We start from the raw sequence: 19,973 nt of genomic DNA, 5'->3' as shown, positions 1-19,973 counted from the left end.
ATCCCACAAGTCCAAAGTCCAATCTGCTCATCCTTACATAATAAAGTAAGCCTAACATTCAACCCTAATAACCTACTTAGAATCTAGTCTGTACACTTAAGTGTTGGCAGTATCCCTGACAAAATTAAGTTACTATGGCTCTTTTCTTTATATGCCTTGTACTTAACAATAAGCTCCTCTAACTTACCCTTCCCTACATCATTAGACCCTAGAGGCACCACAAAGACTACATCACTGTTAGTGACCTTTACTATATTGCTTGCTCTGTCAGCATAATCTAATTCCTTTCTCTGTATTTACACCACAGGCTATCCTATTCATGTGCTATACTAAATAATTACTTATAACCTCCTTATGTTTTTCATTCCCATCCCTATCTGTCCCTTTTGTTTTCCTTTCCTCCCATATATCTTCATCTGCACAATAGTTGGTTATAATTATATTGTTTTTATTATAAAAATAAAACTATGTAGGCATAACATAGAGTGAATGGTAATGTTTTATTAATGGTGGTTCACATTCCTGTAAGATTTCATGACAAAAACGTGTTTTTTCTTGCTCAACTTTGTCTTCTGTCCAATGTTGTATATGTGGGTATATACCCATCTACGTAGCTATTTGTGTGTAAAAATACATATAGTATGCATCAAATGTAGCATTTCTCAAAGTGTAAAATGGTAATACTCATTCAAGAGCATTTAGGATTAAGATGCAAATATTTAAACGGTGCACCAGTTCCAAATATATGTATGAAAATCAATTATTTAAAAATGTTTGTACTTTGGTAATCAAGCATACACTAAAGCATGAGAAATGAAACAAAATAAGCTAGACTATGTAAAAAATTGCTTTACCTAAAGATTATGAATTGTTGGCAAGGTAGCATCAGATTATACAACAAAATCTTTTATTTCTTTTACTCATTCTACTTGTGGTTAGCTGTATAGTTGTGATACAACAAATACAATTTTTATACCCTTTAAACAACATTGACATGAGCTGCCAAATACTTAATATTGCAGTTTCTTTAACCTTCATGGTTGTAACCAAATGTTAAAAATGAACCATACCTATGTGATCACCTCTTTCTTTCATAACTGCTTACGTAGATAGGGGTTCATACCAAACTCCCTTTTCCATTTGTGGAATCAACAAAGCTTGATATTGATAAAAGTTCTACTTCTCAACAGTTTCCAACTGAACGAAAAGAAACTTGGATACTGGTTTTGATTTGTACTCAAAAATGGTACCTATCAATAACTGTTCTGAAATCAGTAACTACAGGAAGCCTAAAAATATTTGGAAATATTTAGTCTTCATCACATTATTGTGAAACTCATAAAAGCTCAACACTGAAAAAATTTGACACATATACACACTTTTCCTTTACAAGAACTAATTTAAGATAAATCTTATTAATTATTACCTTAAATTATTTGTTCAATAATAAAAAATGGGTTAAAAAAATTCTACTTTTAAAAATGAAACTGCTTAAATGTACTTTTCATATAGACAATCTCAATGTTAACTGGCTGTGAGCTTTAACCTTATCAAAGAGAAATAAAAAAGGGGTATTACTTAATGGTTGGTCAACAGCTAGAAATAAAAGTATAAGAAATGAAAACATCAGTGAGTATCCTTTACTAGCAGTTTTTTATATTGTCTAAATACTTATTCACTGTCACAAATAAACTGTAAGTCAAGGATACTAATAATACCAAGGTGACATCACATGAGAAACAGGAACTACAGGTTGATATACAGTGCCATTTCACAAGTAAGACAGGAAACATCCACATGGCAATTTGAGGGTCATACTTTATAAAAGGGAGACAAAAAAAACTGATCAGTGGAGATAAAAAGGTCATACTTCACATGGGAGACAAATTTTAAAAAATTAAGATAAGAAGGACATACATTACAAAGAGGACAAAAATTCAGCTGGAGATAAGATCAAACTTCAAAAAAGAAGTCACATAACTGTAGAGCCAAAGAAAGATCACATTTATAAAGAAAAATAGGAAATTGCTAAGCGTTGACATACAATCAAACTTCATACAGTACAGAGGAAACTTCCAAGCAGTGAAAGGTAATCACACTTGTTGAGGAGACTAGAAACAGTTGACTTTGGAATATACAAAGGTTACACTTTACACGTCAGGAAACTGAAAAGTGAAAATCGGATTATCACAAAAACTTGAAATCATATGTTAAGTTAAAAATAGTTATCACACAAAAGGACATCTGTAAATTGCCAAGAGAATGACAAGGGCCATCTCTCACTATGACATTTGAACAAAATATAAACTATCATTGCTCAATGTTTAAGAGATTGATCCTTCACTATCTTAAGGGCATCTAAGCTGTAACTACTTAGCTTATTTGTATATTAAGATTATATACGTATACTATTTGAGAACTAAATACCCTTCCATAACAAGGAAATGAAATACAAAAAAAAAACTCATTCAATTAGGTTAGACTACCCTCAACTGTTCTTACCTCCATCACCAACTGACACTAATAATAATTAGTGCCATAATAGTAGCAAATATCTCTCAAATGAATACATACATACATACATACACACACACAAAAGTGGACAACTGTTCTCTGTAATGTAATGGCTAAACACAGGACAGAGTTGTACATTTGAATGGGTTAAGAAAACCTACTCAAAGTTTTAAAAACAAATATTTTTAGGTCAAACTAATGTACCTTCTCCGAGATAAACAACAGCTACATTAACAATAACACAAACATAACATTCATTTTAAGAGCACATTTTTTAAACCTTTCTGTAAGCTCAGTTTTTATAAACCTGCAAGAAATTCTTATTCTATTATTCCAATACACAAGAAAATATTTTCTATAGGATCAAGATTGTTTTTAAATAAGCATAGACAGGTTTTTAACTGTTTATTTAGTTGAAAGTTTTTATTAATACTTTTATTTTACAATGTTCTTAGTATAATAACAAAATATGGTTACCATGCCCATTTCAGTGGATACAAAACAAAATAAACTTTCAATTTTTTGAAGTAAACCATTATGTGAACAAAATAGCTGTCTTGTTTGGTAAAAAGTGTTTATGTAATAGATTATCCAGTTTATAAATAGTAATATACTGTTTGAAGAATTGTTTCCTGCCAGAAAATTGTATATTGATATTACAATTTTATGTACAGCTTTTCTTTCTCCTGTACATAAAATTTATCTAATAAATTATTGTAACATACAAACATTTAGCAGTGTGACAGGTTATTTCACAAAGTTAAATTGCATCCTTCGGTCTTCTAGAATGAGACATGTGAACTTATAATATTTTGCAGGGCAGTATAGTATAGTATAGAATAAGCTTTACTGTAAAAAATCTTCAACCTCTTCCAGCTCCCGATGCCTGGCTTCTTGATGTGCCCATCGAGCCTCAGCCATATTGGGAGTCAACTTCCATCTGTCGTGATAGATTCTGTTTCCACAGTTAGGGCACTTCTTGCCACCTACAGGCCAAGAAGTGAATGAAAATTTTATTACAATAAAATCAAATCATAAAGTAAATATTACTTAATGAGGAAACTAGATGTACTTATATTTTCAAATTCTTTGTCACATAAAAATAAAAATGCTACAAAATTGAAATACATTTCTCAAGAAATTCAGTTAACAAAATAAACAATTTCACAGGATCTTGTAGAATTAAACAACATGCTTCTTGGTTGTAACACTAGAACTTTCCTTCATTAAAACATAAACATCATTCTTCTTGGCTTTCAAATCAAAACCTTCCTTCGTTAAAACATTAGATATAAGGATTCTTAGCTCTGACACTAAAACGTTTCTCCATTAAAACATTAAACATATCTTATGGCTCTGACACTAAAACCTTTCTCATTAAAATATTAAATATGCTTATTGGATTTAACTACTAAAACCTAAAGATCATTAAAACATTAAACATATCTTATGGCTCTGACACTAAAACCTTTCTCATTAAAATATTAAATATGCTTATTGGATTTAACACTAAAACCTAAAGATCATTAAACATTATGCTTCTTGGATTTGATACTAAATCCTTCTTTCATTAAAACACTAAACATCCACTGAGCTTACCAATGAAATGTAAAAGTTTTTCTTTCTAACATTTAAATATAAAACATATTCTAGTTTGCCAAACCCTTTTAGATTAAAATATAAAACAACTGCTTATCCAGCCTTTCAAAAATTAAACATTTTTCAGCTCAGCAAGATTTTTAAAATATTAAAACATAAAACAGGTATAGTTTACCAAATTTCCCTTCACTGAAATTCAAGTGTTTCAATTTACCTGATCCTATATTAAAACAAAATACACTGTGATACACAATAAATCTTTTCAATATTAAAGCACAAAACCTTCCACACACTGCCCATAATCTTCACACAATGAAACATGTAGGACCTTAAAAAGTTACCAATACCTTACAAACATACAACATAGTCAATGATCAAAATAAAATCTTCCTAAATTAAAACTTAAGTCTTTAATCTTAATAACACTATGTTAAAATTCTATAATAAATTATAAAAACTGGTTTATATTAGTCTGGCTGTAAATGGAAAGCACTGCATTGAATTCATTCTTTTGTTGACCATGTAGTCACTGGTAGCCTTAATGATCTATGTAATGACAATTTATGGCTCCTAATGGCCAAATGTCTCAAATTTAACTGATATTGCACAACACAAGTAATTAGTAAATAAATTTCTTTAAAAAGTTTCATATATAACATGTAAAAAAGAATGGGATCCCTAAAATTACATAAATCACCATACAAATACAGGTTCATATTATCTTACAACCTTACAAGCTGTTTTTTTTTTCACTTCACAACAGTTTTGTACAATCATCCAACATCCTTTTGTTAAATAGAGGGAATATTCACGGATTAAAAATTTAGCCCAGAAGTTACTAATTTTTATTTCTTTAAATCTGAATTTTCATTCAAAAGAAACTTACCAGAGTAGACTAAAACAAAGGTTTTATGCAGTAGTTGTGCTTGTAGATATGTTAGTGATATTCCTTTACCAAATTTTCTAGGTTTTCTTGAAAGTATAAAAATCACTTACCCACCAGAATCCACCCTTAAAAAAAGTTATTTGATTGCAAATAACATGAGTTATTTAACATCTCAACCTTCAACATTTTATATCATTTGATGCACCAGCATGCCAAAATGCCCATCTTAGATTTTTTACTTCTTCCCTTTTATTTTTCAAGTTTGGCAGAAATAGCATAATAGCTCATGACAATATTTATTGTCTGAGAGAATTACTGTTCCATATAGCAAAATAGAAACAAAACAGAAAACATGTTTAATAAAAAAATATGGGTTTAAACTGTAAATATAAGTTATTTATAACTTCAAGGGCAATACTTAAAAGGAAAAAATATGTTAATCAGTAAGTTTTTCAACCATTATTTTTGTTATACTTAGACAGTGTCTTTAAGGACCTATGAATCAAGTATGCTGTAGGTGTAAAAAAGCGAGTTATTAAAACTTTAAACAAAACAGAAAAATATTCTTTTATTAAACATGGGGTCTAAACTGTAAATATAAGTTATTTATAACTTCAAGGGCAATACTTAAAAGGAAAAAATATGTTAATCAGTAAGTTTTTCATCCATTCTTTTCGTTATACTTAGACAGTGTCTTTAAGGACCTATGAATCAAGTATGCTGTAGGTGTAAAAAAAAGTGAATTATTAAAACTTTCAAATGAAAATAAATATTTTTATTCATATCACGAAATTCACTTTTCATGCATATTGTTGACTCAATAAATTCTCAGACAAATCTTTAGTACAAGCACTTTATTAAAAAATATGATTTTCTTCTTTACAACATACTTTTAACTTTTGAAAGACTGCCAAATCTTGTGAAATACATGAAATAAAATTTGGAATTATAGTAATTTTTAATTGTCCAGTACAGGTAAGGTCCAATTGACCAAGTCCATGTGTGTAGGGTTAGTGGTTATCTAAATGCCCAACACAAGTAAAAGTATTTTTCAGGCATGTAGTTTCAAACCTTATTTATCTAACTAGACAATTAGAAGAAAATAATTTTTTATCTTAGCTTTGCCTGTTCATTATTAGCAGATATTAGTTTTAAAATACTGGTAAAAAAAATTAGCTAAATATTTTTGATACTGTATATTTATTTGTATTAATCAGTTTGCATATTGCACTAAGCATAACATAGTATTGTAAAATATGAACTTTGAAGACATGCTGTTTTGATCGCTATTTAACAATACTTAGCTAACTGTGATTATCAGCCATTTTTGCAGACATGTAATTCATTGTGACTGTAGCAAATACATTTGTTTCCAAATGCTTTATTCATTGACTGAAATACAAGTACTAAATATATGCATCAAAGCAATTTGCTATGCTTTTTTTTTATTATTTGCATAAGACAGCAGAAAGGGTGCTACTATAATATGTGGTTTACAATGATATTTACACTATAGCGTGCAGTCTACACAGATATTATAATCATCACCAGTTTAATGATTCACTAAAACATAATTTCTTGCTAAATAATTTAGATCTATCCACGTTTTGATTCAGCAAATAATGATAATTTAATAAGTTGTGTGTTCCAAAAAGAGTACCTTAAACTTAGGTTATAATTGTGCTAGTTTGATTGTTGGAATTTATTTCATTCTGATTATATTTGCTCCAAAAATGTTGTGTATTGGTATTTTGTACTTTATTAGTTTAAAAGCATTATCTATAATAAATGGCACCAATTTAAAATAAATAAGAGTTAAAACGGTGATGATGATTATGATAGTATCTGTGTGGACCTCATACTATAGTAGCACCGCAGAAAGTCTAAGTTCTTTCCTTATGATAATGACATAAATATTGTTATTTCAGTTAAACATAATACAACAAAATATGAGGATATGTACAATAAGGTATGCATAAATTGGTATCTATTTTCCATACAGGTTAAATTGGATTTAAGCTTTTGTTATGTAGGTTGCATTAGAAGGCCTAAGTAAAATAAAATGATGTCATAAAATGGCAGAACTTATACCTAATAATTAACTTACTGTAACTGTATGATATTCAACTCATAAAAGGTATTCAAAATTTTACATTTTTATGCTTCAACATCTGCAAACAAGTTATGGTTTTCAGTATGAAAGTCATCTCAATTATACCATAGGTTCATAGTTTTTATGCACCCATTTAGTAAATGGAGAAGAATGAGTAAGAGTACTGTAAAATTACAAAGACATTCCTGCATATTTACCTTGAAAAGGTGGGGTTTTTAAGTATGAGAGAAGACAGTCATAATGATAGATGTGACCACAGTATACCCGCTCAACAAATTTTGGGTTATTGGGATCTTCAGTTACCTCCTGTAAACAATTTAAAATGCCCATCACATAAATGATATTCAACACAACTTTTTCAGTGAAGAAAAATACACAAAGTTTTAACTATAAATTTTTACTGATCTCAGAGAAACCAATGTTAAAATAACAGAAATAAAATCAATTTAATTAACTGATAAATCTGTTACTACACAAGTCATATACATACAAATCAAAATTACAAATTCCTTAATGTTTATGCATGAAAAATATAGTTATTATGCATAAAAATATTATATCTAGATGACTATTAACAAATATTTCTTCTTTACCTAAATAAAAATTATGAGTGTGTATGTGTGTGTGTATGGAGCCATACTATCATCATCTGTGTTATAACCATATACATATTTGAAAATCGGATGAATAAAACTTTAGATTAACATAACTTTCAGTGTTTCATTCGAGTCAAATAATTAACTTAACCTTTGGAAATAAATTTCAATACTCACATCACATGTATGTTTAATAATACTACAGTTTGTAGATTAAATAATCAGTTACCTATGAGTACTTATCACTGTCACATAAAATAATAAATTAACTGAAACTGATGTTTCTGACTATTACTGTTTTTAACATCCCCCCTAACCAAGTAATTGAAATACTGCCACTATGATTTCTCATTATTATTTTTGATTAAATCAAGGTTAAAGCTTGATTAGTGCCAAGTCACACAAAAACAATCAACTAATCAACATTCGTGTTTCTAATTATTATTAGTTTCAATTATTCCAATTCACATGTGAAAATATCTGATTAGTAGAATGTAACTGAATAAAGAGCTAAACCATACACATCATAGAATGTAACTGAATAAAGAGCTAAACCATACACATCATAGAATGTAACTGAATAAAGAGCTAAACCATACACATCATACAATGTAACTGAATAAAGAGCTAAACCATACACATCATTAAATGCCATTGCCAACTGCAACTATAAACGAAAACCATCTCACAAAACCTACTTTTATGCTACAAATCATTATCAATGAAAACTTGTATTGTAAAACATAAAAGTTCTCTTTGTACAATTTTCATCAAATTAAACATAACAAGCAAGAATGAAAAGTGAACACCATTTTAAAAATATCTTCATTTCTAGAAAGTGTGAAATCTATAAAAAGGTGAATCACTCTTTTCTATAATGACATAAAACTACAGTTGTGCATAATGAAAAAATAATAAAAGTATAGCTTGAATGGAATTGTAATAAAATGTGAATAACTACAATCTTGAACAGATAGTCTTTGGTACCACAAAAGGAGCAGAATTTTAATATGTTGCAAAAGAAACTTTAAATATACAATACACAAAGAGCAAGATCGAACTATAAAGAAAGCACGAAGATAATGCCTTGGAATGCTATTAACCAACACAATCTGAACTACTCATTATATGTATATATATATATATAATATATCCTGGTATATTTTAACGATAAGTATGATTAAGCTTTGTACTTTGTATGAGACATTCTAACACACTTTTCCTGTTAATTAGCTTCTTGTCCTTTTTGTATGACAAGTGTATGAGTATCTATTTATATATATATGTACCTTGGGGTCTGAGGGTAGGCATCTTTCCTTACACACAGGACATTTTTCGTGGGGGAATCTCTTAACTTCCTTAATGAGAAAACGTATTATAGGCCAGAGAGCTGGCTTAGGTTCGAATGGAGGATCCCTATGATGGAAAAAACATATAAACTAAAAGTAACAATTATATACAAATACAATAAGAGCCACTTTTGAAACAATACAAGCTCAAATCTGTGATAAATAAGGCATTATTTGTAATATATTACAAAACACTTTGAGCCAGTTCCATTTCATTAATAAATTAAAAATAATAAACAAATTTTATTACTAATTACTTTTAAACAAGAACATTTTCCAAATGCATGTGCAAGTAAAACAGAAGCATTTGATGTTCAGTAGTAAGAGCTACATGAAAGTACACTATCATGAAATGGCTTTCATTAGTGCCTTCGCTAATGTATTGAAAAATCATGTATCTAATTATTGAGATAATAAGGTTTTTCTGGTTCAAACAATACTTATGAAGCTGTGCAGAAATCACTGAAGGGAAATAATAGCACAAAATTAGTTAAAGCAACTCGGGTATCATAACCGATTCATATAATTCTTCAAAATCAACTATTCTTTCATAAATACAGTTTTCACTATGTATGTAATTTAAGGTGATACATGATGAACACACCTCAGAAAAACATATTTTTAATTGTGTTCAATATTAAATGAAATTCATATCCTCACACTGCCATTTATGCAGTATCTCATTTATAATGCTTCAAAATGAAATCAACAAACTTCCACAAAAGTAATACAGAAGCAGATTAGAAAATGATACATGTATTAAGCTAGATATACTAAACATTTCAATCTCATTACAACTGTCCACATATTACTAGATGTGAGGTTTATTACATATCAACAATCTATTATGTTTGGTTATTATATTATCAAAAAATTTGAAATGGTTATATTTAACCATTTTCAACAATATTTTTCCTGAATAAAATAGTTATGCTATAAATTGAAACATACTAGTTCACAGACTTAGCTAGAAAGTTAGTCTTAAGTGCTATTTTTAATGAAAATCTAAAAAAAGTAAATATATAAACATGAACTGTACTAATATTCTCCAACAACAACTTTATTGTTGTTGTTTTTTAATTACAAGCCTGAGTTCATGATTTAATCAACATTAAACTCTACTTAAAGTACTAATAAAATACTAGTGACTAATAGAGCATTGGCATTACAGGTCCAAATGGGGTCAAAACAGACTGTAGCCACTAACAATCTACAAAAGCTTTGGAGTATCTCTGCTATAGTGCAAAGTACTACCAAAACACTCCATCACAACATTCAAACCAACAGTAATGAATCAAAAACTTCTGTCAGAACTTTTCTTTTCTTTACTAAAACACAATATGTTTAGAACTTGAAAACATCATCATTCGAAGCAAAACTTACTTGGGTTTTCTTTTTAGTGGTGGTTGAATGCACTGTCTGGAAATTTCTAAAGACTGTCCACAAAAAAATTTGGTAAAAAGGTCTGGAAAGTTGGATTCTTTTAATTCAACCCTGTAGTAAGAAATATAATGATTTTCTAAAGACTTTATCACGTATGATAGGGCATAAAATAAAATGTTAGTAAAAAGAAGTAAAAACAAAATCTTTTGCTTTAACATATGTACAAAAAATTTCAAAAAAGTACACACAGCCATACTGATACCTCTAAAGTTTCACTGACAATTTTTAAACACTATTTATTTTAGCTAAGTCAGATCACAGCAAATTTTTGAAACATTTTTCATTGAAATTTTGAAATGATTCATGAGATATAATGTTTGGTTATTTATTAAGATAATTAAACATGCACTAAGTGCAGGTACTTATTATCTGGCTCAAAATTAGCAACAACATCAAAACTTAATTAAAATGTGTCTTGTTTATCATTTTTTCTTCTACAATGTACCTAAATAGTAATTAAAAAGAACAAAAGTGTAACAAGAGTTATAAGTCAAAATACTTCTAAATAGGATTAAACATATTTTCAGAAATTATTTTACCTCCAGAACTCTGATTACAAAGACCCTACATCATACATACATATACTGAAAACTTGTAATAATTCCTAATCTTGCAGTTTACAGTTCTCACTAAAACATTTGTTTTGGCAACTTATAGTTCTCACTAAAACATTTGTTTTGGCAACTTACAGTTCTCACTAAAACATTTGTTTTGGCAACTTACAGTTCTCACTGAAACATTTGTTTTGGCAACTTATAGTTCTCACTGAAACATTTGTTTTGGCAACTTACAGTTCTCACTAAAACATTTGTTTTGACAACTTACAGTTCTCACTGAAACATTTGTTTTGGCAACTTACAGTTCTCACTAAAACATCTGTTTTGGCAACTTATAGTTCTCAATAAAACATCTGTTTTGGCAACTTATAGTTCTCAATAAAACATCTGATGTGGCAACTTACAGTTCTCCCTAAAACATTTGTTCTGGCAACTTACAGTTGTCGCTGAAACATTTGTTTTAGCAACTTACAGTTCTCACTGAAACATCTGTTTTGGCAACTTACAGTTACTACAACAGTGCAAATTTGTTAGTTTACAATTCTTCCCATTCTGACAGTTCCTTATTCAAACAACTTAGTGCTCCATTGACAGTACTGACAGATATTTCATACAATATGTAGAAATACCTTATTACCATAAAAATAACAAACAACTCACACATCAATAAAGCACACAACTAGTTCAAACTTTAAGCTCACAACACATAACAGTTAAGTGAACATTTATTTCACTGTTAACAAAACTATTCTTAATGTTCAATAATGCATAAGACAATTATTAAACAACAATTATTGCCACTGTTTCAAACAAAAGTAGAACAGAGTTGAGATAGTACTGTTCATAAATGCAACAACTGTATATGTAAGTAATTAAATATCTATTTTTGGTTCTTTTTTTAATGTTTAATTTATTTTTACTTGTTTATAAAGGAGTATCAATATTGTCTTTTATATCATCTAGTAATTGTAAACTGTAAACCACCAGAATAAAGTTTACTGATAGTGAGCACTGCAAGTTGGTAGAACATATATATATACGATACAACTAGTTTCAGCAATGGTTCACATTAAGTAACAGTTAGGTAAATGTTTGATACTGCACAGGCTCACCACAGTAGTATATACTTTGGAGATTTACAGTTCCAACTAGAATAAACTTTACCTGACAATTTACAGTTCCCACCACAGTATACTTTACTTTGAGGGTTTAGAATTCCCACTCGAGTATATTTTATGTGGCAATTTACAGCATATGTTATTCTGGTATTTTAAAATTTTTACTATGGTATACTTTTTTTTCTAACAGTTCAATAGTTTTGATTAAGGTATATTACATTGATTTATAGTTCCCACTACAGTATACTTTATTTTGAAATTTTCAGTTCCGTAAACTTATTCGGGCAACTTACAAGTTTCTACTAAATCATAATTATTATGCTAGCTTACAATTTTCACATCAGTATATTCTGATAGTTTCCAGTTCTCACATTTGTCAAAGTAATTTTCATTAGACTATAAATGTCCTTTTAGTTCACATTTTTTACTACAGTATAATTTTTTTCTGGTATTTCAGTTCACTTTAGAGATTTAACCCCATAGCTTCTTTCCTACTTTTGTTCTTATAATTTAATTCTCTTTATATTACATTTAATCTAATAACTTATACCTCTTGCTACCTTAAATATTTCTTTTGTTAAGGTATACTTCTCTTTACTTTCTTTGTTCTAGTTTTTATAGTCTTTTTCACACAGAACTCCCTTGTGTTTTGTAGTCTATATATCATTCTAGAGTACTTTTATTTTTGTAGTTTGAATGTTTTTGTCAGAAAACAAATCATGTCAGTAAAACATCTTTTAGTAAAGATGGTTAAAATCCTTACTCAGTGCTTTATTTTTCTAGTGGTTTCCAACTTATTGTACAATATTTTTAGATGAAGAGGGTTTAAAACATTTTCTACACAGTACTTTTGTTCTGGTAGTTGAAATTATTTCCAGTTCCTTTACAGTTTATTTTTTACTCCGATTCTCAGGAGTTAACTGCACTCTCTACAATGTAGCCACAGAATAGTGCTAAAGATAATGAATTTGTTATACATGTATGACACAGTTTTTCCCATTATTCTAATGAAAAATAATGTCTTATAAAAACCTCTTTATTCTATTTAAGATGTAAGCATTATAAAATGAAACTTAAGAGGCTAATAATCATGGAACTTTGAAATACTAACAAATCATAAATCTTTATTTTTCTGATGATGCTGTCAAAAAATTGATTTCAAGCCTCAAGAAATTCATGAAAAACTGACTGTATATTTTATTTTTCATTACAACAACTTTAACCTTTAATTTATTTTTTAATAAAATTGTCTTAATCTCCTAGCTTACTGCACCATTCTCTTTTGTCCCATACTTTTGTATTGAATTTGCAATATCTAATTCAAGCTAAAAAAAGTATCAAATAATCTTGTCTTCATTTGTCTTCTTTTTTTTGGTAAAATAAATACCAAAAACTGTTTGAAAAATATAAAAATATTGATAATTCTGGTAACATTTGTTTACTAAGAGTTTTTTAAACTGTATAATATGTGTAATTATGTATCACAGAAATCAACAGGTAGTTTTTACTTATCCAGAAAACATTTGTAGCTGAAACACTCCTTAAGAGCAAATTTTTGGCAGATGGAAAAAAAACAATTACTACTAATGATCATAAACAAACAAGTAAAATTAATATACAAGTATTTAATTACATCTTTCTTAGTTATTACTTCACACCCCTAATTATATCTTGAATGTTGCCACCTTTAAATATCACATTTTACTTGAAAACAAAATCACTCCAATCAGAACTGAATCAAATGATATATTTATTTTATACCATAAATAATTAATATTTTGGCTAACTTTAACAAAGTATTTTTTAATTTTTTTTTAGGTTTTGGCTATGATATAATTACCGTATCTGTTCTTCAGGATAGTGGTGAGGAACAGTAATTTTCACAACTATTCTGTAAGCCTCCTGGGTTATTTGAAGATAAAGAGAAGATGTTTTTTGTTTTAATTTCAGATCATCATTTTCACTTATTAACTCTTTCTTGATAGAAGCAATTTCTTCACTGCAAACGCACAGAGGGTTTTCATCTATGAAGCTGCTGACAAATTTTAAAAGCCTAAGAATCTATAAGCAACGAAAAACAACAACATCATATACATCCATATATAGTTAACGGGTTTTAAGTTCTTATATTTTCAGTGAGCATATAGCATTTCTTATAGTAATTTCAAACTGTCTAAAAACACTGTACTTTACAATATAGATAAAGAAAAAACTACTAACTGTAATGGACAATCTAGAATACAAAATTATATTGTTAGCCTTGATGACACCCATAAAAATATTCATCAACCTACAAAATAATCATTAAGTGGATTCAAACTTAAACATTGTTTGAGGTCTTTCTTAGCTGTAACATTTGATCTAGGTTCAAAGATTTGTCCTTATTATAGTCCTAAGAAATTCAATATCACCCTCTAACATTTACAGAGAATACAATCAACTTTTTTATTTTCTAATCTATAGACCACAGGTGACACTGGGGAGCATGCAACACTCACCTGGGGTTTTCCAAGGTACTTTTTACACTCCTTTTCACATACTTTACATAGACCATCTAATAACCTGGCTGCAAGTGTTTTACTCTTGAATTCTATAATCAGAGGCTGTTCAGGGTAGTTGTCTGGGAACTGAATGCATGCTGTTAACTGCTTGAATTTTGTCCGCCTGAAGAAATAAAATACTAAAATTATTTCAAAGTTTCAAACTAAGATGACAGCTTTTGAACAGTATTCCTAAAACATCATTAAAAATAGTCTAATTTCTCATGTATTAAGCAAAAAATTAAAAGGAATAAATGAATATGGTTACCAATCAACTCACTTTCAATACATGTATTTTACCAGCAAGTATCTCTAATAAAGGGAGACTGAATTACACTTTTTTCAACACCTGTTCACTACGGGTAGCATGCTTAGCTAGCTTTTGCAATTCATACTTATGACCATATACAATAAGACAGGTTTTACATTGACATAACATATGAAACTGCACATAACCCTGAATAAGATTTTCATTGAATATTAAACAGAAAATAAATTAGAGGAGAATGTAAAACACCAGAGCAGCTATAAGTTAGTATTTAATCTTTTTTTCACTTTCTATATTTTTCATTTTAAAGTTCTCATATTTTACATAATCTTTAAAATATCCTAAATAAACATAAAAATTTTTGGTAACACTGTATATTTTAATTGTAGATTTCTCTACACAAACAACACATACTTAAGCCTTGTACTTTGATGAAGGTCCTGCAGATGGGGCTATTGCTGATCTTACAGAATTTTTAGGAACCAATAAACTCACCAAAATCTCAAATGATGCTGAGCAAAACAATGAAAAGAAGAGTTGACTGTGCTTAAGAAAAACTATTTGGTACAAAATGAATGGCTTAGGTTGAAAAGCATATTATAAGGCACATGTAAAACTCAAAAACTGAACATTTATGTAAAAGTGTTATTGAACTGCATGGTGATCATTTTCCTTACATGTCAAAATTGTGTCAAATAGCTTTATGGCTTTGTGTAACAAACATTGTGATAGAACCTTTTCTGTACAAAACAGGCTCAAGACAAAATTCAGGTGCTCTATGAAGGTTGAAAAAGATACTGTTTAATGAGAATTGTAATGTTAGGCCCAAAAATTTCATTGTATGATCTCAGTCCTGCAATTAAAATGTGGGACAGTGCTAAGAACAAAAAAGGGCAAGGCTTTCACAACCATACAAACAGAGAATTAAGATAAATAAAAAAATAAATGTGTATGTGTTTTTGTATTACTTTCTTGATGCCAAATATAGAGTAAGATAATACTGACACATTTAAACTCTTATAAATGATCCAATTGCAACTTAAACCAGCATATAGACATTTGTCCATGACACTCAATTACTGACCATTTTTGGCAAAATCTGATCAGCACCTTACTGATCATTGCAAAAATTTTCTGGAGAACTGTTTAAGTTTTCTTATCTAACCTAACAAGTTTCTAACTTTTACATTTTAGTTACTTTTGCTAAACAACAAGTATAACAATAAATAAAAATAGAGATAAAAAATAAGATATTTAGCACTTACATTAGGCACTAGGGCCATTTGTACTCAGATGCATGGTTTAATAATCCTTTTTCTTTTATTCACTACATTTATTGTCCAAAAAATAATTAATCTAGCTTTCAAATATCTATTTTAGAATAGATATTTTGTCATTGTTTGACATTTATTTAGTGTAGTTCAAGAAGGATAAAATGTTCATATTTTCATTTCATCACAGCACTGGTCATTTTTTAGACTTTTTCTGCCCATTACAAAGAATAAACATATTTTTCCTAAGAACTTGTCACACCTTAAAAATACATTATCCATTTCTTGATTTCCAAGCATTTCCCTTAATTTTAGTACATAACTTAGATGAAACCTTGTCATGGCATCACATCAAGTGAATTAATCATTTACTAATGAAACACAGCTTAGAAAGCATGTTTGGATAGAACATAGTTAGGCTATCATATGACAGTATATAACAGGTTCAATTTTTATAGTTTCTGTAAAGATCCCTTTTGTTTGTGTATTGTTGTGTATGTGTGTGTTAAATTACAGCTATTCGAAAGCAAATTTTTTTATTTTTTTCAATGAGAAGATATCAGATAACTTCAGATAAGGAAAGCTTATGCAGTTCAAAAATGAGTTGAACGAGTAGCAAAGAAAACTATTACAAGTTTAACACGGTAACAGATGTACAATGTTTGGAGGTTTTGTCATCACCAAGTACAAATAATTTTTACTTTTTAATAGATATAATACGGTTTTATTGAGTTGCCATGTTTGTAAACATAAAGCATTTGTTTTATTATATTCACCAAATAAAATAAAATCATCATCAAGTCAGATAAGTTCTCATAAGTTTACTGTTTAGTAAGTATGGTAGACAACTGCATAATATTCTGATGTCTCAAATCCTTATTGAGTATTATTTGTGTGTTTAATCCTATTCAAAGAATGTATGTAAATAAATTGGTTTACTATTTCTAACTGCAATTGTGATATGTTTTAAATAAAAACATTATTACCCTTATCAATGACAGTAAATATGTTTTCTTTTTTAATTATTAATTTATTTGATTCACAGAAGAACAGTGTGGAATTACTGTATATTTCAAAAACAAGCATAATGGCAAGTGCATGGTAGTATTTAATCAGCATTAGAAATTCATTCCCAAAGAATAAAATATCCAGATTAGCTTTAAAGGAATGGGTGACAAGAAATTTTTTGGACAAAAAAATCCATTTTTCACTAAATGCACAAATTGAAACCTTCAGAAGAGGTTTATCATATAAAATCAAAAGTAATTCAAAAAGTACACTAAAATAACCAAAATAAAGTGAATGAAAATAAGACCATTAATACCACATTGGTTAGAACAAACTTAGCAATCCACTCAAATGCATCCAGTTGGAGGGACAATGCCTTGAAAGTCTACAAAGATCTCATAGATTTTTTGTTGACTTTTCTTACACAACAGTGGTGCCTCATTTAAGATGCACTGTTGGCTTAAGTTTGTAATATGTGCACTCAACAATAACTTTGAAATTGACTTGCTTCTTCCTAAAATAATGTCAAATCCACTTGGTGGCTTAGGACTTTAATGCAGTTTTTCACTCTTTGATAAAAACACAATACAACAATCCATAATTCTAAAAAACCATTACCTAATACAAGTACTCGATCAATGAAAAGATTCAGACATGATATATAAGTTTCTATGCTGAAAAAAATGCCTATACACTTTTAAATAATTCTCAATCAATCAACTTTCTTGCTGGAATATTTTAACCACTGGCCACTTTCTTTGTAACCAAACATAAGTCACATTTAATGCACTCTCCTCTTTGTGTCTGGTATAAGGAGCATAAAAAAATTATCTACAAATTTCTGAAGTACAAAACACTACAAACTGCTAAACCTTTGCAAGTTTTTCTTGACTCATAAAATTCTAGAGACCCCAATCTAAGAGCAAAGGATTTGGTCTATATGAAAACATAAAAACAAAAAAAAAACTACATTAAATTTCTCTCAAGCTGGCACATACTAAAAATAACTGCTAATTAGCCTATAGGTTGTCATAAAAATAATGTTAATGCATAAAACTCTAAAAATAATTCTAAAAAATTAAAGGAAATTAAAAAATGTTCTAGGAATATAGCTTCCAGTAACTTTTTCAACACACATTCCTCGTTTAAAAAAACAAAAATGTCTTTACTTGATCTCCACTCTGACCATGGATGGAACACAGGTAATAACTTTACTCCCTTCTATTTGATCTTCACAGTGGCTTTTAACATCTTGCAGTTCATTGGTAATTAGCGACATGATGTTACTGAAAAAAATATCAGAATCATCAATATAGTTTTGTATTTTACAATAATCATTAACTTGATTCATTAATATGTTCATATAATAGACTTATATATTAAAATTACTCACAGGTGAAGTTATTTTGCTAAAGTAATAGTTTACAGCTATAAAATAACTATAATTTATTAGACTTCTGACTTAGTGTGAAGAAAACATGGTGTGTGGTATCCATGTCATTACTACTACTAGTTTCCTACCAAAAAATAAAAAAGAAGTATTAAAGTTAAACATTATGATATTCCATATTTCTGCCCACTTAGTAATACTGTCCATGATCTGAATTAAAGAAACATTCTACACAAAATTGAACTTTTCTAGAATATAATATCATTAGCAAATTTTAAAATAGTTTTATTATATGCTAGCTATTGAAATTCAAAATGAAAGCTTTAGTTACTGCTAGCAAGTTAGATACTACTGATACTATTAAAAGTTTAACATTTAAGAGTTAAACGTTTTCCTAAAGTCGGCGTCACATCACAGTCGTGATTTTGCCTGGTAAAGTGACCACCATCTTGACAAAGGGGCAAATAACAGTGAAGCAAGTACAGTTATGACTCAAGTGCTTGAAAGGAAGCAAGAAGCCTTCCTGTGGCAAACCGCATAACTAATGTCACTTAAATCCATGTAAACTGATAATGCAACAGTGATATTCTATCTACAAATAACAAATACATAGCTAATACGAACTGTGAAACTTTAACATCATGTTTCTCAAAATCAACATTCTCATGGTCTTAACATGACAACTCTCTACAAGAATAAGATTTGTGCTTGAAATTTGGCACACAGCATCTTTATGCTATTTCTCACAATACAGATTATGGAAAATTTCATCATATCTTCCATGTTTTTAATGAATTATTAATTATTGTATAATCATCAATTACATAATTATGTGATGTCTTGAAATATGAGGGTTATAACATCATCCTTAAGTCATCCCCCAAATTTGAACAATGGATTAAGAAGTTACAATGACAAAACCATTTTTATAAGAATAAGTAAAAGGTCATCAGTATAAAGATAAATCTCTTCATTTTAATCATCTTAAAGGCAGGGAACAAATGTTTACACATGTATCTTGAGTTGTTGTTGTCAATATCATATGAAATTAATTTCTAAATGAGTTTTGTAAATACTGAAGTTTATCAAATAATGTGAAAAGTTGTATAAATATTCAAATTATGAAATGAATATAACTCTTTGTCCTTTTCTTTTTCTGTCTGGTGATGTGTACAATTTGTTCTTGTCCAAAAATATGCAGAAAAGAGTGGAAATGTGAGAGTATAAAAAAGTATGTGCTACATCACAACCTAGAGACAGAAAAACTTTAATATAAGTTCAACATAACAGCAAATGTACCTGATGATGACAAAACCTTGTC

General features: G+C 29.0%; 1 protein-coding gene across 6 annotated transcripts in view; it reads right to left on the bottom strand.

The window, feature by feature from the left end:
* The window catches only part of LOC106464969, a 22,777-nt gene continuing 2,804 nt past the window's right edge, over positions 1–19,973 (bottom strand). For 2 of the 6 annotated variants that reach the window (XM_013925144.2, XM_022392778.1), the window contains exons 2-9: positions 18,432–18,548; positions 14,674–14,839; positions 14,016–14,236; positions 10,441–10,551; positions 8,998–9,124; positions 7,310–7,418; positions 3,382–3,500; positions 1–1,817 (exon numbers count right to left, since the gene is read on the bottom strand). In XM_013925144.2, the coding sequence (XP_013780598.1) occupies positions 1,644–1,817; positions 3,382–3,500; positions 7,310–7,418; positions 8,998–9,124; positions 10,441–10,551; positions 14,016–14,236; positions 14,674–14,839; positions 18,432–18,541 (1,137 nt within the window). In that variant the 5' untranslated portion in view covers positions 18,542–18,548 and the 3' untranslated portion in view covers positions 1–1,643. Of the gene's footprint in view, positions 2,166–3,364; positions 3,501–7,309; positions 7,419–8,997; positions 9,125–10,440; positions 10,552–14,015; positions 14,237–14,673; positions 14,840–18,431; positions 18,549–19,973 lie in introns of all 6 variants that reach the window. The other 4 variants (XR_002611869.1, XM_013925146.2, XM_013925145.2 and 1 more) reach the window with 4 other exon arrangements.

This window comes from Limulus polyphemus, unplaced genomic scaffold (genome assembly GCF_000517525.1).
Source record: "Limulus polyphemus unplaced genomic scaffold, Limulus_polyphemus-2.1.2 Scaffold1797, whole genome shotgun sequence".
Taxonomy (NCBI): domain Eukaryota; kingdom Metazoa; phylum Arthropoda; class Merostomata; order Xiphosura; family Limulidae; genus Limulus; species Limulus polyphemus.
Note: the sequence above shows the minus strand (reverse complement) of the source record. Positions and strands in the feature narration are given on the sequence as shown.